Raw genomic sequence first — 20,986 nt, 5'->3', positions numbered from 1 at the left:
TGTAGCCTTTTTGTAAAAATGGACTTATCAGCTCCCAAACAATTTTTCCATATGTCCCCAGATAAGTAGGACATCCCAGTGGGTTTAGAAGGCTATCTTTCCGCTCATAAATGCGAAAACCTGATGTGTATCCGGTTGAACTCTCGCACATTTCATAGAGCTTTATTCCGAACCTTGCCCTCTTAAAAGGAATAAATTGCTTGAGGTGCAGTCTTCCTTTGAATTTTAATAATCTTTATTTTTTTTTATATAGCGCTAACATATTACGCAGCGCTTTACAATTTTACAAAGAACTCATCAATGGAAATGTTTTCTGTTGGGATGTAGAGCTTTAAGAACTTTTTTGTCAAGTCTCCAATGATGGGTCTGATTTTGAATAGTCTTTCATGTTCTGGGGCATTTCTGGGTAGGCATTGACAATTGTCGTTAAAATGACAAAATCTCATGAGCATTTCATAATGGGTACTAAGAAGAACGGCAGAAAACATAGGGGTGGTGTCATACTGCAGCTCTGCAGGAAAATGCAAACTCCGCTAGGTGGCAGCAGAGTGGAGAGAGGACAGAAATCCTCTTCAGAGCTGACCAGCAGAACTGTAGCGAAGCTACCACCAGGTGGCAGGAGAATAGTCAAACAAGCCGGGTCAATACCTAGAGAGTAGCGAAGTACCAATGGGAAAATCATACATGGAGTCAGAGGAGCGCCAAGACTAGACAAGGAAAAGGAGAGACAGGAAAAACCCGGTCTGGATCATGACAGGTGGCTTGAACAGGGCAGTTGGACCAATAGGACCGAATGCTGTTTTTTTTTAACAAGCCCCATAGTTAATGTAAGTCCAAAACATTTTTCATTTCCAGGACATTAGTTGGTGTCCATAAATTTGACCTAGCATAGTAGGATCGTGGATTCTGGTTGATGAATTGGGACGTGTATAAATTTGTTTGCAGGACAATGTGCTCTAGCAAGCTATCTGTCATAAACAAATTAAAAAAATAATTGGTCCAAAATTTTCCACCTCCACATTTACACCAGGAATGGCATTAAAATTAGGGATGAATGGAGTAGCCAAATCCGAAGCCTCCCATCTGGGAAATGCTACATCAAGAGGCATAGCCCCTTGGACATTGGTGTGCACCAATTCACGAGCACTAGGGACAGCACTAGTACTGGGCATTGTTCCCTGAGTTGGAGACATTTCTCCAGAAGCACTATTTGCCCTTCTTGTTGTACTGGTCCTTGTATGTGAGGATGGACCAGAATCACTGCTCATTTCTGAGCTATCACGGTCTTCGCTACTAAAGCCTTCGAAATCCACATCGCCATCTGACAACTGCACTTTGTTCGCTGTCAGAACATAAAAGTGCATAAGCCTCCTCTGCACTATAATACTGACAGGCCATTTTATTCATTTTTTAGTTTTATTTTTTCCGGAAATAGAAAACTGTGACGTGACATGACGTGACTAACGTGATGTGACTGACATGACGTGACTGATTGACTGACTGACGTGACCAAATTATTGGTGAAAATTGAAAAAGGCTAATTCTTTAGCCTAATCCTAACTTTAGAATAAACACTAACCCTAACTTTAGCCTAACCCTAACTTTAGCCTAACCCTAACTCTAACTTTAGCCTAACCCTAATCCTAACTTTAGCATTAACCCTAACCTGCCTTATCTGTTTTTTACTTTATAACAAGATCGCTGACTGACACAGCTGTTGCAAGCAGCACTTGTCACACTGTTTCTTCTCTAATCTTTCACTGATAGGAGATCAGAGGAGAAACAGCGTTTTTATGAGGCAGATCGCCCGGGAAAGTTTGTTGCTACAACAAACTTTCCCAGTGATTTGTCTCATTGGCTGGTGTGACGCTGAAGTCATCAGGACCTGAACCAATCAGGTCTCGATGAGGTTGGGGGTCACAGACAATATTGTGCACCAGAATCCCCTCGTCATAAGGTATGTGGGGGCCCCGACCAGCACAAAACCGTCGACCGTAGACAAACGGCGCTTCACAAAGCCGTGCTAGCGCCGACGTATCTGTCGTTGGCGGTCACGAAGAAGTTAATATGGGGCAAACAAACTCTGAGAATTAAATTGGAAACATTGCAAAGAAACAAAACAATGGGAGGGCTTGCGGCTCCTAATCCATGGGTATATTATGTGGCATCTCATAATAATAATAACAATCTTTATTTTTACATAGCGCTAACATATTCCACAGAATTTTACAGTTTTGCACACATTATCGTCGCTGTCCCCGATGGGGCTAATAGTCTAAATTCCCTATGTCTTTGGAATGTGGGAGGAAACCAGAGTACCCCGAGGAAACCCACGCAGACACGGGGAGAACATACAAACTCCTTGCAGATGTTGTCCTTGATGGGATTTGAGCCCAGGACTTCAGCGCTGCAAGGCTGCAGTGCTATCCACTGAGCCACCGTGCTGCCCAACATATTCAGGGATCGGATGACTCTGGAGGAGAAGGAGCTCAGTGTATGTTGCTGCAGCATTATTTCCAATCAGATAAACTCTACACAGTATTGGAGGCACATAAGTTTGGGACACTTGGAGGCAAAATACTGACTATGCTGTTATGTCATAAACTTTGGGGGGCGTGGCTTGGGCATGGAGCTGTGAGCACACATCTTTCCTGAGCTCCAGCGTGCCTGAGGCCTCTGCAGCAATTATATAGCCACCATCAGCTCCACTCACCCACCGATGTTGAAGAGCAAGGCCGGGCTCCGCTCCCAGGCACCCAGGGAGCTCACAGCGGGTCTGTCAGGCTCTAGTATCACCAGGTACATGTCGGTGTCTGGAAGAATGGGAAAGAGAGCAGCTCCTTCACCCATGGTGGATGGGGGAGGTGCCTCCTCCTCCATGCAGCAGCATGCACACAGGAGCTCCCCATCTGGGACTGCAGGCACACAGAAGAATGGGGCCACAGCAGAGAAGGCACAGGAGAGAGGACGGATGACTGCTGCACCAGGGACCAGCCGTTCACCACAGAAGCTGACAGGAGAGCCGAGCACAGAGCAAGGGAGAGGTGAGAGCTGTGACCTGCCCCTCATCCCTGGACAGACCGTGTCACAGGCTGAGCTGGCTGAGGACCTGTCTCCCCCTATGCTGCACCCTTATCAGGCTCAGGAAACTGAAATGGGCCCCTCACTACTACCACCAGGGAGACATGAGAGAGGGGCTTCTCCCAGCCTAGTGCCCCAGGACATTGTGCCCACCATCACTGCATCTCATGGCCTCCCCACACAGGCTCCTGTTAGGTCCTTGGGCTCTGATGACTATATAACTGCCTCTGAGCTGAGAGCGCAGCTGAGTGCCTTCCCTACAAAGGCTGACATGGAGGGCTATATACAGCGTCTGGAGGCAGTGTGCAGGAGTGAGGTGGGGTCCATTAAGGAGGATGTGTCCCATCTTACCACCACTGTCTCTGCATTAGAAGCTAAAGTGGAGTCGCTTTCCTCACAATTGCAGAGTCAGCAGCAGCTTCTGGATCTGCACTCGGAGACTTTCAATGTGGTCCTAGATATGCTGGAGGACTCTGAGAACAGGAACCGGAGGAATAATATCAGGCTCCGTGGGATCCCTGAGTCTGTAGCCCCACGTGACCTCTCCTCGGCCCTCCATGGCATTTTCAATTCATTGAAATTGACAGAGCCCACCGCTCGCTAGGCCCAAAGAACCCCAATACATCTAAGCCGAGGGACGTCATCTGTAGGATTCACTACTTCCAAACTAAGGATGACATCATGCGTAAGGTGAGGGACCACGATGCTATTGACTTTAATGGGTCTGATGTCCTTCTCTTGTCTGACCTCTCACTCTTCACCCTGGCTAAACGGAGGGCTCTGCGCCCCCTCTTGGAGGTGCTGCGGAAAAATAAGATCTTCTACAGTTGGGGTTACCCATTTCAGTTACAAGTACACGGTGATAAAGGATTGATAATTTTGAGATCCCCGTCAGATTTGCAGAACTTCACCGCTGCACTGGGCTTACCCATGGTCACACTGGGAGATTGGCCTCCCCTTACTGCGTCTGACCTATGGGGCCCACGCCGTGCTGGTAGCCCCTGCCCCCTGCTGGGTCACTGGGAAAGAGGAAACGGGGCTCCCACCATAGACGTGCCTCTGTTACTCATGCTGATGACACTTGATCACCTAATTCAGACCTTATGATCACTATCGCCCCTTTTCTCTTCTTGCTTTTTTGCCGCCTACATTGTCCCTCCATGTTGCCAGGCTCCCACGGGGGGCTTGGTCATGACTTTGCTTTAGCCTGTTAATTGTGGATGCCACATGTTTTGTAGCGGTGACATTTCTATTTGACTCTACCTGGGACTCCTGAGCGGCGTTCCTAGCATGGTTCATTTTGCACTATTTATGAATGTCCACCTACTTCAATTGACTCCTCATGTACTGTGCTCAACTGTTGCACTACTGCATTAATGTGCTAATGTTATTCTATGTTGGCTAACGCTGCTCTTTCTCCTGAAATGTGACTTTTGATGATACCACTCTGGGGGCTTGTTATGACTCTGCTCATTTCGACAAATGTACTTGGCCCACGACCCGCTGTTATGTTCGTTAACAATGTTTATGTTACCAGGGTCATGGGCCTACTGGGTAGAGTTGGATTTTTTTATTTTCTTTTTTGTTGCAGGGGCTCGGCTGGTTGCTCTCTGCTCAATCACCTCCCCACTAAGGTGTGTCTCTGACACTACTTCTCAGAGTTTTCTCTGATATTGTCCTGTACCCTTGAGGCCTAGTGTGTCTTCTTTCCTTGGTGCTTTACTTTCTCTGTTTCTATTTTTCCCCACTTTCTACCCCTCCTACTCCTTTCCGGACCGATTGTACCACCCGCAGGCCCGATAGTTCCTATGGCATCCCTACAACTCTGCTCGCTTAATGTCAGGGGGTTTAATGTCCCTGAAAAGCGATCAAAGGTTTTATACGGTATGCATAAGAAACGGGTTGACATACTTCTGCTGCAGGAGACACATTTCCGATCAGACAGAATCCCTAGGCTTAACCATAAATACTACACACAGTGGTTCCATGGCAGTAACTCTGACTCCAAGTCTAAAGGAGTCAGCATTGCATTGCACAAGTCTTTACAGGCTCAGGTAGTTGCCTCTAAAGCGGATTCTAATGGTTGATATGTGTTTTTGAAGCTTAAAATTGCCCATGATTTGTTCACCATAGCTAACATTTATCTCCCCAATCAAGACCAGGTCCGAGCGTGCAGAAAATACCTACGGGACCTCTCAGCCTTTGCGGAAGGCTATGTGATTATGGGAGGGGACTTCAATATGGTGTTGGACCGCGCTGTGGATTCCTCTTCGGGCAGGTCGGCGGTGTCCCTCTCTCAGCTGGAGAGACTGCGGCGGGCCCTGATGGACTCAAGGTTGGTGGATGTATGGAGGTTACTGCACCCCACTACCCGAGATTATACCTACTTCTCCACAGTACATAATTCCTATAGTACATTGGATTATTTTTTGATCAGCCACGGGCTCCTGTCTCTTGACCCAAAGTCTGACATTGACACGATGTTGTGGTCAGACCATGCCCCGGTTTTGCTCTCCCTCCCCCTGCCGAGCCTTTCTCCGAGAGAAAGGACCTGGTCCTTAAACCCTGGTCTCCTTGGAGATCTAACGTGTCAGGTGGCCGTGCGAACAGCAATCTCGGACTTTCTAGATTTTCACAAGCATGACCCCACGGCCATCCCATACCAATGGGAGGCTTTGAAAGGAGTTATACGGGGAGTATTTATACAACAGGGGGCCCAACTGAAGAGAGAGAGGGAGACTAACATTGTGGGTGTGTTGACTCGTATCCAAACTCTGGAGTTGGATCATAGACGGACTAGAGATGCTGGGGTGCTGGCTGATCTCCTCTTGGCACGCTGTGAGTTTAGTGCCTTGTTGGACACGACGTTAGCACGACAGAGGAACCACTTTCATAAATTTCTGTACAAGTACTCTGATAAACCCGGGAGAGCTCTAGCGAGGTTTTTGCACCCCCGTGCCCCCACCACTTATGTCCATACCGTGAGGTCTGCTACGGGTGAACTGGTCCATTTTCCTGAGGAGATTGTGGACTCATTCAGAGCATATTACGACTCTCTCTACAATTTAAGCGGCCCGTTGTCTGATATGTCCCCTTCTGAGTTTCAAGCATGGGTGGACGACTACATCCACTAATCCATTAACCCCTTCCCGACCTTTGACGCCACGTAGGCGTCATGAAAACCCGTGCCAATCCGACCCATGACGCCTATGTGGCGTCATGGAAAGATCGCATCCCTGCAGATCGGGTGAAAGGGTTAACTCCATTTTCACCCGATCTGCAGAGACAGGGGGAGTGGTACTTCAGCCCAAGGGGGATGGCTTCACCCCCCCGTGGCTACGATCGCTCTGATTGGCTGTTGAAAGTGAAACAGCCAATCAGAGCGATTTGTAATATTTCACCTATGAAAATGGTGAAATATTACAATCCAGCCATGGCCGATGCTGCAATAGCATCTGCCATGGCTGGAGACCCCGATCTGCCTCCCCACCCCACCGATCGCCCCCCCAGTCGTCCTTTCTGCCCCGATCTCCTGTCCGCTCCCCTCCTCCCTCCTGTCCGCTCCCCCGGTCCTCTTGTCCGCTCCCCCGGTCCTCCGATCCCCCCCCCCGTGTTCTGATCCCACCCCCCCATACTTACCTAGCTTCGATGTCCCTCCCGGTGTCCGGCCGTCTTCTCCATGGGCGCCGCCATCTTGGAAAATCTGCAGATTCATTACAGATCTGCAGATTCATTACAACTACATTTTGATCGCTGTGGTAGGTTCTATCGCAGCGATCAAAATAAAAAAATAATAAATAAACCCCCCCCTTATCACCCCCATAGGTAGGGACAGTAATAAAATAAAGAAAATATTTTTTTTTCTTTTTCCACTAGGGTTAGGGTTAGAACTAGGGTTAGAACTAGGGGTAGGGTTAGGGTTAGGGGTAGGGTTAGGGTTACGGGTAGGGTTAGGGGTAGGGTTATGGCATGTGCACACAGTGCGGATTTGGCCGCGGATCCGCAGCGGATCGGCCGCGGATCCGCAGCGGATCGGCCGCGGATCTGCAGCGGATCGGCCGCGGATCCGCAGCGGATTGGCCGCTGCGAATTCGAAGCAGTTTTCCATCAGGTTTACAGTACTATGTACACCTATGGAAAACCAAATCCGCTGTGCCCATGGTGCGGAAAATTCCGTGCAGAAACGCTGCGTTGTATTTTCCGCAGCATGTCAATTCTCTGTGCGGATTCCGCAGCGTTTTACACTTGTTCCTCAATAGGAATCCGCAGGTGAAATCCGCACAAAAAAACACTGGAAATCTGCTGTAAATCCGCAGGTAAAACGCAGTGCCTTTTACCTGCAGATTTTTCAAAAATCGTGCGGAAAAATCTCACACGAATCCGCAACGTGGGCACATAGCCTTAGGGTTAGGGTTGGAATTAGAGTTAGGGTTGGAATTAGGGCTAGGGTTTGAAATAGGGTTAAGATTAGGCTTGTGGTTAGGGTTACGGATAGGGTTAGGGGTGTGTTGGGGTTACAGTTGTGGTTAGGGTTGGGATTAGGGTTAGGTTGATTCCAGCCAATCTTGCGTTCAAAAAGTCAAATGGTGCTCCCGCCCTTCCAAGCCCCGACGTGCGCCCAAACAGTGGTTTACCCCCACATTTGGGGTACCAGCATACTCAGGACAAACTGGGCAACAACTGTTGGGGTCCAATTTCTCCTGTTACCCTTGCAAAAATAAAAAATTACTTGCTAAAACATAATTTTTGAGGAAAGAACAATTATTTTTTATTTTCACAGCTCTGCGTTATAAACTTCTGTGAAGCACTGGGGGGTTGAAAGTGCTCACCACACATCTAGATAAGTTCCTTCGGGGGTCTAGTTTCCAAAATGGGGTCACTTGTGGGGGTTTCTACTGTTTAGGCACATCAGGGGCTCTGCAAATGCAATGTGACGCCCGCAGACCATTCCATCAAAGTCTGCATTTCAAATGTCACTACTTCCCTTCCGAGCCATGACGTGTGCCCAAACAGTGGTTTACCCCCACATATGGAGTATCAGCGTACTCACAACAAACTGGGCAAGAAATATTGGGGTCCAAATTCTCCTGTTACCCTTGTGAAAATAAAAAATTGCTTGCTAAAACATCTTTTTTGAGGAAAGAAAAATGATTTTTTATTTTCACGGCTCTGCGTTGTAAACTTCTGTGAAGCACTTGGGGGTTGAACGTGCTCACCACACATCTAGATAAGTTCCTTGGGGGGTCTAGTTTCCAAAATGGGGTCACTTGTGGGGGGTTTCTACTGTTTAGGCATATCAGGGGCTCTGCAAACGTAACATGATGCCCGCAGACCATTCCATCAAAGTCTGCATTCCAAAACGTCACTACTTCCCTTCCGAGCCCCGGCATGTGCCCAAACAGTGGTTTACCCCCACATATGGGGTATCAGTGTACTCAGGAGAAACTGGACAACAACTTTTGGGGTACAATTTCTCCTGTTACTCTTGCAAAAATAAAAAATTCTGGGCTAAAAAAAAATTTTTGAGGAAAGGAAACACATTTATTATTTTCACGGCTCTGCGTTATAAACTTCTGTGAAGCACTTGAGGGTTCAAAGTGCTCACTACACATCTAGATAAGTTCCCTTGGGGGTCTAGTTTCCAAAATGGAGTCACTTGTGGGGAGTTCCTACTGTTTAGGCACATCAGGGGCTCTGCAAACGCAACCTGATGCCCGCAGAGCATTCCATCAAAGTCTGCATTTCAAAACGTCACTACTTCCCTTCCGAACCCCAACGTGTGCCAAAACAGTGGTTTACCCCCACATATGGGGTATCAGCGTACTCAGGACAAACTGGACAACAACATTTGGGGTCCAATTTCTCCTATTACCCTTGGGAAAATAAAAAATTCTGGGCTAAAAATCATTTTTGAGGAAAGAAAAATTATTTTTTTATTTTCACGGCTCTGCGTTATAAACTTCTGTGAAGCACCTGGGGGTTATAAGTGCTCACTATGCATCTAGATAAGTTCCTTGGGGGGTCTAGTTTCCAAAATGGGGTCACTTGTAGGGGAGCTCCAATGTTTAGGCACACAGGGGCTCTCCAAACGCAACATGGTGTCCGCTAACGATTGGAGCTAATTTTCCATTCAAAAAGTAAAATGGCACGCCTCCCCTTCCGAGCCTTGCCGTGCACCCAAACAGTGGTTTACCCCCACATATGAGGTATCGGCATACTGAGGAGAAATTGCCCAACAAATTTTAGGATCCATTTTATCCTGTTGCCCATGTGAAAATGAAAGAATTGAGGCTAAAAGAAATTTTGTGTGAAAAAAAAGTACTTTTTCATTTTTGCGGATCAATTTGTGAAGCACCTGGGGGTTTAAAGTGCTCACTATGCCTCTAGATGAGTTCCTTGGGGGGTCTAGTTTCCAAAATGGGGTCACTTGTGGAGGAGCTCCAATGTTTAGGCACACAGGGGCTTTCCAAACGCGATATGGTGTCCGCTAACGATGGAGATAATTTTTCATTCAAAAAGTCAAATGGCGCTCCTTCCCTTCCGAGCCTTACCATGTGCCCAAACAGTGGTTTACCCCCACATGTGAGGTATTGGTGTACTCAGGAGAAATTGCCCAACAAAATTTAGGATCCATTTTTTCCTGTTGCCCATGTGAAAATGAAAAAATTGAGGCTAAAATAATTTTTTTGTGAAAAAAAAGTACTTTTTCATTTTTACGGATCAATTTGTGAAGCACCTGGGGGTTTAAAGTGCTCACTATGCTTCTAGATAAGTTCCTTGGGGGGTCAAGTTTCCAAAATGGGGTCACTTGTGGGGGAGCTCCAATGTTTAGGCACACGGGGGCTCTCCAAACGCGACATGGTGTCCGCTAAAGATTGGAGCCAATTTTTCATTCAAAAAGTCAAATGGCGCTCCTTCCCTTCCGAGCCCTGCCGTGCGCCCAAACAGTGGTTTACCCCCACATATGAGGTATCAGCGTACTCAGGACAAATTGAACAACAACGTCCGTGGTCCAGTTTCTCCTTTTACCCTTGGGAAAATAAAAAAATTGTTGCTAAAAGATCATTTTTGTGACTAAAAAGTTAAATGTTCATTTTTTACTTCCATGTTGCTTCTGCTGCTGTGAAACACCTGAAGGGTTAATAAACTTCTTGAATGTGGTTTTGAGCACCTTGAGGGGTGCAGTTTTTAGAATGGTGTCACTTTTGGGTATTTTCAGCCATATAGAACCCTCAAAATGACTTCAAATGTGAGGTGGTCCCTAAAAAAAATGGTTTTGTAAATTTTGTTGGAAAAATGAGAAATCACTGGTCAAATTTTAACCCTTATAACTTCCTAGCAAAAAAAAAAATTGTTTCCAAAATTGTGCTGATGTAAAGTAGACATGTGAGAAACGTTATTTATTAACTATTTTGTGTCACATAACTCTCTGGTTTACCAGAATAAAAATTCAAAATGTGAAAATTGCGAAATTTTTAAAATTTTCGCCAAATTTCCATTTTTTTCACAAATAAACTCAGAAATTATCGACCTAAATTTACCACTAACATGAAGCCCAATATGTCACGAAAAAACAATCTCAGAATCGCTAAGATCCGTTGAAGCGTTCCTGAGTTATTACCTCATAAAAGGACACTGGTCAGAATTGCAAAAAACGGCAAGGTCATTAAGGCCAAAATAGGCTGGGTCATGAAGGGGTTAATTATGATAGTTTTGCTGAGCCAAGATGTATAAATAACTCATGTTTTTTATGCTTCTTAAGGTTGGAGGTTGGAGAACTGTGTTTCTCCAATGTTTGTCTGGCTGTTGTTGTTTTTCCTTTTTTCTCTGTGTAAATCTTTATAAAAATCAATAAAAAAATATTTGATTAAAAAAAAAAAAGAAGTGAACATTAACCAACATTTTTTTTGCTATTTTTTTAATTATATATTTTTTTATTTATAAGGGTAACTAATGAAAATAACAAAGACAAATTACAAAAATAAGGCATTATCTTGAACCAGGAGGCCGAGGTCCAAGTGGAGGATGAGCAGGAAGATCTGGCAGATTCAGAAGAGATTTTTTTAAGGGTGGGTGAGGCCCCAAAATTAAGCGAATGGCAAATAATCTAACCATGGCTGTGTGCAGCTAGTATAGTTGTCTAGTCAATCACGCACTGGTATGGACAAGTCCTTTGTGATCCATGCAATGTTAATTTTTATAAATGTTAGCTTGCCCTGTTGGCTGTTTACAGGCAGATGCACCTGTTTATGATGACACCTCCTGCCGTGCTAAACACCCGTTGCAAAGTACCCATGTCCTGGGGCAGGCCAGTACCTCCAAGGTGTAAAGGGCAAGCTCAGGCCATAGGTCAAATTGGAGACCCAGAAGTTAAATGAGGCAGACCCATAAGTAATAACTTGGAAAAGTATGGACAAGTACTCTTCACCAAGTTGCGGAAATGCTGCCTGCCTCCTGCTGATATATACGGTACCAGTTGGTGGTGACAGATGTTGGGCTTGCTTAGGAAGTGTTTCCACATTTCGGTCTTGCTAACCCTGCCTTCCGAGGTGGTGGCAGTGCACCAGCTGCGTAGGCGACTTTCTCCTCCTTTACCTTGGTCTTCAGCCAATCAAGCTTCCACTGTGATCCCTGTCCAAAGACGGAAGTAAGGATCTTATGTTGTCTTTGAAACGGGAATCCAGCAGGGTGGCATCCCAGTAATCAGAACTGATAATAGTACCGGTAACTTGGTGAAGCACTGCTAAATGCATTGGCTTATGTGTGCCAGGAAATGACAAGCTGTCCTCAGTGGGAGGTGTATCATCTGGGTTCTCTGTATCCCCCCCAGCCACGCCCGAATGAAGCCCGTGAGCAGCTTGGAGTACCAAGCTGATGGAAACGTGGTTCCTCAACATCCTCTTCCTCCTCCACATCCTCCAAAACTGTTCGTTGGCTTGACCTTTGCGTACTTGGTTGCTGTGGGTACAGGAACCCACGCTCCGAGCCGTGTGTGGATGACAGGCGTGATAAATGTGTGAATGTTGCCTTGTCCTCCTGCTCCTCTTCCTTCTGTGACACCATCTCATATCATAGTCTCAAGGTTTTTTCAAGCAGACAGAGAACTGGGATAGTAACGTTGATGATGTTGACGTTGTCAGCACTCGCCATATAGGTGGAATACTCAAAACAGCAAAACATGGCACCCACGTCCCACATGGTGCCCCACTCATTTTTGGTGAAGCGACTCATGCATGCTGCAGCTGAAACTACACTGTTGTTACTGCCTGCAGTTTCTCCAGTATATGCCAGGTGAAGTTCCACCTTGCTTGTATGTCACATATAAGGCGGTGAGCTGGAATGCAAAAGTGATGCTTTAGCGCAGACAGGCGAGCAGCAGCAGGATAACAAAGCTAAAAGAGCGCACGCATTCCACGCACTTTCAGCAGCAACTCAGACATATTTGGGCAGTTCTTCAGGAAGCTCTGCACTACCAAGTTCAGCACGTGTGCCAGGCAAGTAACATGCATCACACCAGCTAGGCCCAGAGCTGCAACCAGATTTCGCCCTTTATCGCAAACCACCGAGCCAGGCTTCAAGTTCATGGGCACAAGCCACTCACCTGTTTGCTGTTTGATCCCAGTCCACAGCTCTTGCACAGTGTGGGACCTTATCCTCAAACAAATGAGGTGCAGAACAGCCTGCTGGCATTTTCCCCTGGCTGTACTGAAATTGATGGTGCAGGGATCACTGTTGCTGCAAGAGGAGGAGGCGGAAGAAGTGGAGAAGGAGGAGGTAACATGGACCAAGAAACATCTTTTGTCACATGGACCTTGTCAGTGATGGCATTGTGCAGACCACATCTTATCTAGTCAGCCAAGGTTGGCCTGCCTGGAAAAGTAGTGGAGGCTGGGAACAATGTACTGTGTGACAGCCACAGACATCAGTTTTTTTAAACTGGCAGTCTCCACCATCCAGAATATCAGCATTTTAAACCCCAGTAATTTAGAAATGCTGACATTGAGGCACATGGCATATTGGTGGGTAGGGTGGAATTCTTCTTTCTCTCGAGGGTTTGAGGGATGGAGAGCTGAAAACTTCTGTTGGACAGTGTGATATGGTCAGTGACAGTGCTGGTGATGTTGCTGTCATATCCTCTCTTTGCAGGAAGGCAGGTGGCTCCGTTGAATGTGACCTAAAGGAAGAGGCCAAGAGCGCACCAAAAGAGGGAGAAGGAGGAGGCTCAGATTTGTCATGCTTTTTAAAGTTTGGACTCCACGGCCCTTTGTGATTTGAGATGCCTCATCATGCAGGTGATGCTCAGATTTAGAACATTTACGCCTGTTGCCTGTCATCAGTACATTGCATGAAGAAATCCCATGCCTTTTGACCTGACTTTTGGGGGCTCATCCCTTTGGCGCGTGGGGGTAGTGTTATGGTTACCCCAATGACCATGGGAAAAAAATACAAAAACGGACTAGCTCTCGGGTGATGGAAACTAAGGTCGACCGTGACCTGAACCTGACCCAACACTTACAGTAGCCGGGGGATGTACCTACGATGCCCTAGACACCACGCGCCAGCCGGAGATCTAACTACCCCTACAAGAGGAATATACAGGCCTGCCTTACCTCCAGTGAGGAACCCCAAAAGATGATAGTAGGCCCCCACAGATATTGACGGTGAGTTCAGAGGAAATGACATACGTAGGATGAACAGCAGATTTAGCACAGTGAGGTCCGCTTACTAGATAGCAGAAGGACAGGAAAGAGTTACTTCACGGTCGACCTAAAAATCACTATTCAAAAACACCATCCAGAAATTACTTTAAACTCCAGTGACAACTCATGCCACTGGAGTAGTAATTTTCTGTCCACAAGAGCTTCCAGCACTGAAGAGTCACATTGCAGATAGCTGGACAAAAATAGCAAAACAAGAAACAAAATTCAACTTAGCTGAACTGGAACTTGAGGCAGGTGAATGCAACAGAATGCTACTAGCACATTGTTGGCCGGCATGTGACTAACAGCCAAGCAGCCTTAAATAGGAAACTCCCCAAGAGGGTGGCGACAGGTAATCAGAGATGGAGGAAGGCACATAAGAGACACTACCATAACAGACCACCGGGGGAGCCCACAAACCGAATTCACAACAGTACCCCCCCCTTAAGGAGGGGGCACCGAACCCTCACCAGAACCACCAGGGCGACCTGGATGAGCACTATGAAATGCACGAACCAAATCGGGAGCATGAACATCGGATGCTGTCACCCAAGAATTATCCTCCTGGCCATAACCTTTCCACTTAACCAGATACTGAAGTTTCCGTCTGGAAACACGGGAGTCCAAGATCTTTTCCACCACATACTCCAATTCACCCTCAACCAACACAGGAGCAGGTGGATCAGCAGAAGGAACAACCGGTACCTCATACCTCCGCAATAATGACCGATGGAAAACATTATGGATATTAAAAGATGCTGGGAGGTCCAAACGAAAGGACACAGGATTAAGAACCTCCAGAATCCTATAAGGGCCGGCCAAACTGTTATGGTTACCCCAATGACCATGGGAAAAAAATACAAAAACGGACTAGCTCTCGGGTGATGGAAACTAAGGTCGACCGTGACCTGAACCTGACCCAACACTTACAGTAGCCGGGGGATGTACCTACGATGCCCTAGACACCACGCGCCAGCCGGAGATCTAACTACCCCTACAAGAGGAATATACAGGCCTGCCTTACCTCCAGTGAGGAACCCCAAAAGATGATAGTAGGCCCCCACAGATATTGACGGTGAGTTCAGAGGAAATGACATACGTAGGATGAACAGCAGATTTAGCACAGTGAGGTCCGCTTACTAGATAGCAGAAGGACAGGAAAGAGTTACTTCACGGTCGACCTAAAAATCACTATTCAAAAACACCATCCAGAAATTACTTTAAACTCCAGTGACAACTCATGCCACTGGAGTAGTAATTTTCTGTCCACAAGAGCTTCCAGCACTGAAGAGTCACATTGCAGATAGCTGGACAAAAATAGCAAAACAAGAAACAAAATTCAACTTAGCTGAACTGGAACTTGAGGCAGGTGAATGCAACAGAATGCTACTAGCACATTGTTGGCCGGCATGTGACTAACAGCCAAGCAGCCTTAAATAGGAAACTCCCCAAGAGGGTGGCGACAGGTAATCAGAGATGGAGGAAGGCACATAAGAGACACTACCATAACAGACCACCGGGGGAGCCCACAAACCGAATTCACAACAGGGTAGTAGCAGACGATGTACTGGCTATGGGCCAGCTGCTGTGCTTTTCCACCCTACTCCCCCTTTTAATGTGCTGCTGGGCAAGCATGATCACCTCCTCTTTCTTCGAACTGACCACTTCACTCAGATGGCCTTGAGGTCATGTACGGTCTATAACCTCATCGTCCCCAGCATTATCTTCCACCCTTTCCTGATCCCTGTCCTCCTTGATGATCGGCACACTGCAGAAATCTGTAGTATTTCCTGGAAATGTGCTGTGGTGCTATGATGACATTGAGCACTGCTCCTCCCACGTACTCATCCTTCGAGAGAACAAGTGGTTGGGTATCAGTGCTCTCAGTCTCTTCCATTTCTGTGGGAAGAACAGGTGGATGGGCCACGGAACCCAGGCAGCGGACTAATCAAACAGCAGAAGAGACTGCTGCATGACTTGGGGCTCACAGTGCTTAGATGCTTTGAAAGTTGGTGAGGTGGAAGAACGATGACTAAGATCCTCAGGTGCCAACTGAATGCTTTCTGCAGGGGACTGGGTGGAAGAAAATATGAAGGAATCTCAGCCATCCAATCTAACACGGCCTCCACATGATCTGATCTCACCATTCTTTCTGTGGTACTTGGGCCTATTAAATAAGGACGAGCGTGCTGTTGTGAAGGAGAAAATGTCTAATGAAATCAATTATTAAACCTTATATAAGTCACTTCAGAGATGGTGTAACAAGATGGCGACTGTCTTTGAAACTGTCTTGAAGATCCTTGAAACGGTTTTGGAAGGAATCTTTGGAATGCAGGAGTGAAGGCACCAATACACCATATTTGGAGATGAAGCTTGGAATGAACCAATTACAAAGTGACTAACTATTCTGAAGTTGTGCGACCTCCCCCATTTCCTGTTCTTTTAGTACGCTCCTTTGTTAAGAATAAACTAGTTGTGAATAAGCCATCACTGAGTGAGGAGTGTGTGTATCGTCTTTGTGAATTTGATACATTCTGGGCCTCAAAGCTAGCACTCAGCTTATATTTGGTCAGGTACAAGCAATCATATTGATCTCACTTTAAGAGATCACCCTCACACTGTCACCTGCGTAGACCTGAGGAAGGTTTTTCAGTTGGACCCATAACAGGCACAGATAGACCACATCTTCTCCCTGCAGCAAGTACACTATCACCACCAGAAGCACCATGACCACTCTACTCAAGGCTATCATGTTACAGAAGAAATGTTTTTTTTATGGCACTGAACTAATTTTTTTTTAAAGAGTACAAGGTTTTTATGCAGCACAGCAATAGGATTTTTTTGTCAGAGAACAAGATTTTTATTCAACAGACCAATAGGATTTTTGGTCAGAGAATGAGATTTTAATGTAACCAAGCAATATGATATTTTTTGTCAGAGAACAAGATTTATATGTAACAGACCAATATGATTTTTTTGCCAGAGAACTAGATTTTTATGCAACAGAGCAATAGTATTTTTTTGTCAGAGAACAACATTCTTATGCAGCAGACCAATAGGATTTTTTTTTGTCAGACAACAAGAATTTTATGCAATTAATAACATTTTTTGACAAAGAGCTACAGGCTTAAATGGCATGGACCACAAGGCTTTTATGGCACAGACCGAGGCTACACAACTATGGTATTGCAAACAGGAAAATGGTCCTCATGGTGTGGGTATACTTCTGCAGTTTATGACATCTTATATGTGACGCTTCGGCACACATTATATGATAATGTAAGCCATAAGTACATGTGATATACTAATATATGTTTTTCTATTATAGAGTCGTCTATACTAATGTCTGTGGATCTGGATATCTGTTGCGAATACTACCACCACTCTTCTCTAGTGACGTCACGATCTCTGCGTTATATCCCTATCCACACTTCAGCGTCCATAGGACTACCACTACACAGCTCTATCCTGGATGTATCACTCGTATACCACTTCATTATAATCCCATTCAGTCTCAGGATCCAGTTTCTCGGCCCCGCCCATAATCGTCATGTGACTCCATGGACACACCCACAGCCGGCTTCCTACATCACCGCTCCGGATTTCCACTTCTATCCGGGTTAGGAACGCGGTATCATATCGCACATATCCCCGCTGCACCTCCAAAACACAGCTCAGTTCAGTACATAGTATAGTGGATGCCGCGTCGGAGAGCACTGCAGCTCCAGGTAACGGATTTATCTTTCCTTCAATATCCCTGGCCCTTTTTTTCTCTCTTTTTTTCTATTATTATTAGTTGTCATTTCTTATTGCCCCCTTAGGAATCTTCCTATTTGCTCATAGCAGGTTTGCCTACAACAACCACGCTGAACTAATTTTGATATATGTAAGTGGACTAGACTTTCTTATACTACTTGGCACCTACATATGTAGTCCACTTACTTCACTCTTATCTATATAAGGGATCGTGCAGCGAGTATAATTCCCGTTACCGGCTTTTATTTAATAACCTCCTGGTATGTCCCTTTTTGACCTATTCGGGCACTTCTTCACTTTTTCTTTATAGATTCAATAATAGAGATTGGAATTGGTATTGTGCTTGATTCCTAGCTCTGCCAATATATTGTTATGTGATATTATGACCTTATATTGTTTACTATGTTCTTTGTATATACTTTTGTTATTGTTATTATTTTGTTTGTTATTTTTTCCTTATACTGACACAGATGTCTGTGTTTTTATAGTAACTGATGAAGGTCACAATTGACCGAAACGTTTTCCTGTATTTACTACAATACATTTTTCCAGCTGCATCCTACCTTAAGTTGAGTGCTAGGTCTCTTACTATTTGTCTATATGGTTTGGGAACCTGTCCTTAGCACCCCTTCTCTAGTAGTGCTCATGGTTAAACTTTCCACTGGGGGATCACTGACCTGTCAAAAGCCATACAGATGAATATCAAATCAGAGCACCAGATGAAGACCCCTCCCTACAGGCCCACCCCAAAGCACGGAAATCTCATTAACTCAAAACTGAAAATAAAGATTAAACTACAACCACAAGACGGATTTCATCAACCAAGATATCATTTTAATCAGTATAACTGTGACAACCTGACACTGTCTGTAGGTTATTCAGCACAATCCTGCTGACAGGTTCCCTTTAAGACAAATCTCAAGATAGAAAGACACACAAACACCTAGATGGAAACCCTGCATTTTGGTGACATCCATGGCTTCCAGATTTCAGCCAGTCATTTCCTAAAAAAGAATAGAACAGGGGCGGGGAATCTTTTTTCTGCCAAGGGCCATTTGGATATTTATACCATCCTTCAGGGGCCATACAAACTCCACCCACAAAGTACATCCTGACTCTGGCACTGGGGTCAGGATGTAATCTTTCATTGCATGCCCTTCAGTGTTCAGTAGTGAACACTGTGTGTGTGTGTTTACAGAGCAAGAAGATATTAATGAGCTGGTGGCAATCAAAATACAGCTCCCTGAACAAGAATGCGGTCCCCGAGAATCTGCCCGAGGGCCTGATAAAAGGTCATGAAGGGCAGAAAATGGCCCGGGTGCCTGAGGTTCCCCACCCCTGCTCTAAAAGGTATTTTATTTATGATAAAGTTAATTTATTCAATTACTTTTGAGCACATGAGAGGGAGAAGCTTCGTAAAAAAATGGTTACAATTCCTAAACATTTCACAGGATACTTTTGCTCAACCCCTTTAATTAAACCTGAAAGTCAGCACTTAAATTACATTTCAGTTGTTTCATTTTAAATCCAAAGCAGTGAAATACAGAGTCCAAATCACAAAACTGTCCAAATGTTTCTGAAGCTAAAGGTAACTTCACACTAAACGACTTTGCAGCGATAACGATAGCGATCCGTGACGTTGCAGCATCCTGGATAGCGATATCGTTGTGTTTGACACGCAGCAGCGATCTGGATCCTGCTGTGATATTGCTGGTCGTTGCTGAAAGTTCAGAACTTTATTTGGTCGTCAGATCGGCGTGTATCATCGTGTTTGACAGCAAAAGCAACGATGCCAGCGATGTTTTACAATGGTAACCAGGGTAAATATCGGGTTACTAAGCGCAGGGCAGCGCTTAGTAACCCGATATTTACCCTGGTTACCATTGTAAAAGTAAAAAAAAAACAGTACATACTCACCTTCTGATGTCTGTCACGTCCCCCGGCGTCCGCGCTGCTGCTCAGAGCTTCCTGCACTGAGTGTGTCAGTGCTGGCCGGAAAGCAAAGCACAGCGGTGACGTCACCGCTGTGCTCTGTACTGCCGGCGCTTACACAGTGCAGGGAAGAGGACGCCGGGGGACGCGAATGTAAGTATGTAGTGTTTGTTTTTTTACATTTACACTGGTAACCAGGGTAAACATCGGGTTACTAAGCGCGGCCCTGCGCTTAGCAACCCAATGTTTACCCTGGTTACCCGGGGACTTCGGCATCGTTGGTCGCTGGAGAGCTGTCTGTGTGACAGCTCTCCAGAGACCACGCAGCGACGCTGCAGTGATCGGCATCGTTGTCGATATCGCTGCAGCGTCGTTTAGTGTGACGGTACCTTAACAGTAGATGATAAAATAATTGGCCTTAGAGATAAAATCAGACATGTGCAATATACATTAGATAATACCTAGTTTCTTTAGCTGTAGACAAATATGAACAATCATCACACTGCAATACTGGTTGAAATATGGTTGTTTTACAGGGGTTTGTGAGAGTTTCTTGTACATACCACATGCAATAGCAATATTTGTCATTAGTTATAAATAACAATCAATAATGCTACATTAAAATAACCACTTTACCTGGCAGGTACATTTTGTACAGCTGTCTACAATCCAGTCCTCATTATCTGCAAAGACTCGCCCATCCTGCCAACATACTGACTGATTCCTAAGGGTTCTGTTGGGGCCAATCAATTCCCACAACTCCTGATTTTCTTCAGACTTATATCATTTTTTAAAAAAATAAAAGAAATCATTAATAGAATGAAAAATAGATGTTCTCGCTCTCAAAATAGTGCAATTATTATTATATACTGTACATATCCATGAAACAAAAATACTACTACCACTGCTTACTACAAGTATGCCTAGTAATGCCAACAATAAAAGAAGCTATGCATAATAGGATATCTAATGTAGAATAGTATATGAATATTAGTCTATTCATACGTGAAACTTACTACTTTTTGAAGGTTTTCTAGCAGATTATTGACAACCACTCGGAGTCCAGACAGCTCAATAAACATAGTCCCTAATTCTTCACATGATCGATCACAAAAGTCAACTTGTCTATCTTCTTTCTTTCCCACATATTCAGTGAGTGGGGTAAGATGGATCATTTCTGTTTTCTCACTAATTGCATTATCACCTGAAAAGAGCAAAAGGAATTTAACAACCTTTATTGAGGGCTCGTCCCATTAAAACAAACATAAAAAAAAAGACAAACATGCAAAGGCCCAAGATATCTTCAACATTTTGAAATTATTTTGATCACTTCTTTTTCAGCTACGGTATTTTATTTCCATACACAGATTAATCTAGACGACCCTGATGTGAAAACATTGCTGGCATATAGGGAGACAAAGAAATGATATTGCCATAAGTGTGATGACCAATAGAATAAAGTTACCAAAAAATGCCCTTATACAGCGACATGAATAGAAATATAAAAAAAAAAATAT

The 20,986-nt window shown here is 45.1% G+C and overlaps 1 protein-coding gene across 1 annotated transcript in view; it reads right to left on the bottom strand.

Annotated features, from left to right (window-relative positions):
• Window positions 1-20,986, bottom strand: part of THBS2 (thrombospondin 2) — a 471,688-nt gene that overhangs the window by 284,273 nt on the left and 166,429 nt on the right. Inside the window, exons 5-6 of the mRNA XM_077283271.1 lie at window positions 20,486-20,673; window positions 20,106-20,246 (exon numbers count right to left, since the gene is read on the bottom strand). Coding sequence (XP_077139386.1) covers window positions 20,106-20,246; window positions 20,486-20,673 — 329 coding nt within the window. The remainder of the gene's footprint in view (window positions 1-20,105; window positions 20,247-20,485; window positions 20,674-20,986) is intronic.

The sequence above is a fragment of the Ranitomeya variabilis genome, chromosome 2 (genome assembly GCF_051348905.1).
Source record: "Ranitomeya variabilis isolate aRanVar5 chromosome 2, aRanVar5.hap1, whole genome shotgun sequence".
NCBI classification, from domain to species: Eukaryota; Metazoa; Chordata; class Amphibia; order Anura; family Dendrobatidae; genus Ranitomeya; species Ranitomeya variabilis.
This window is presented reverse-complemented; position numbering and strand designations above follow the sequence as displayed.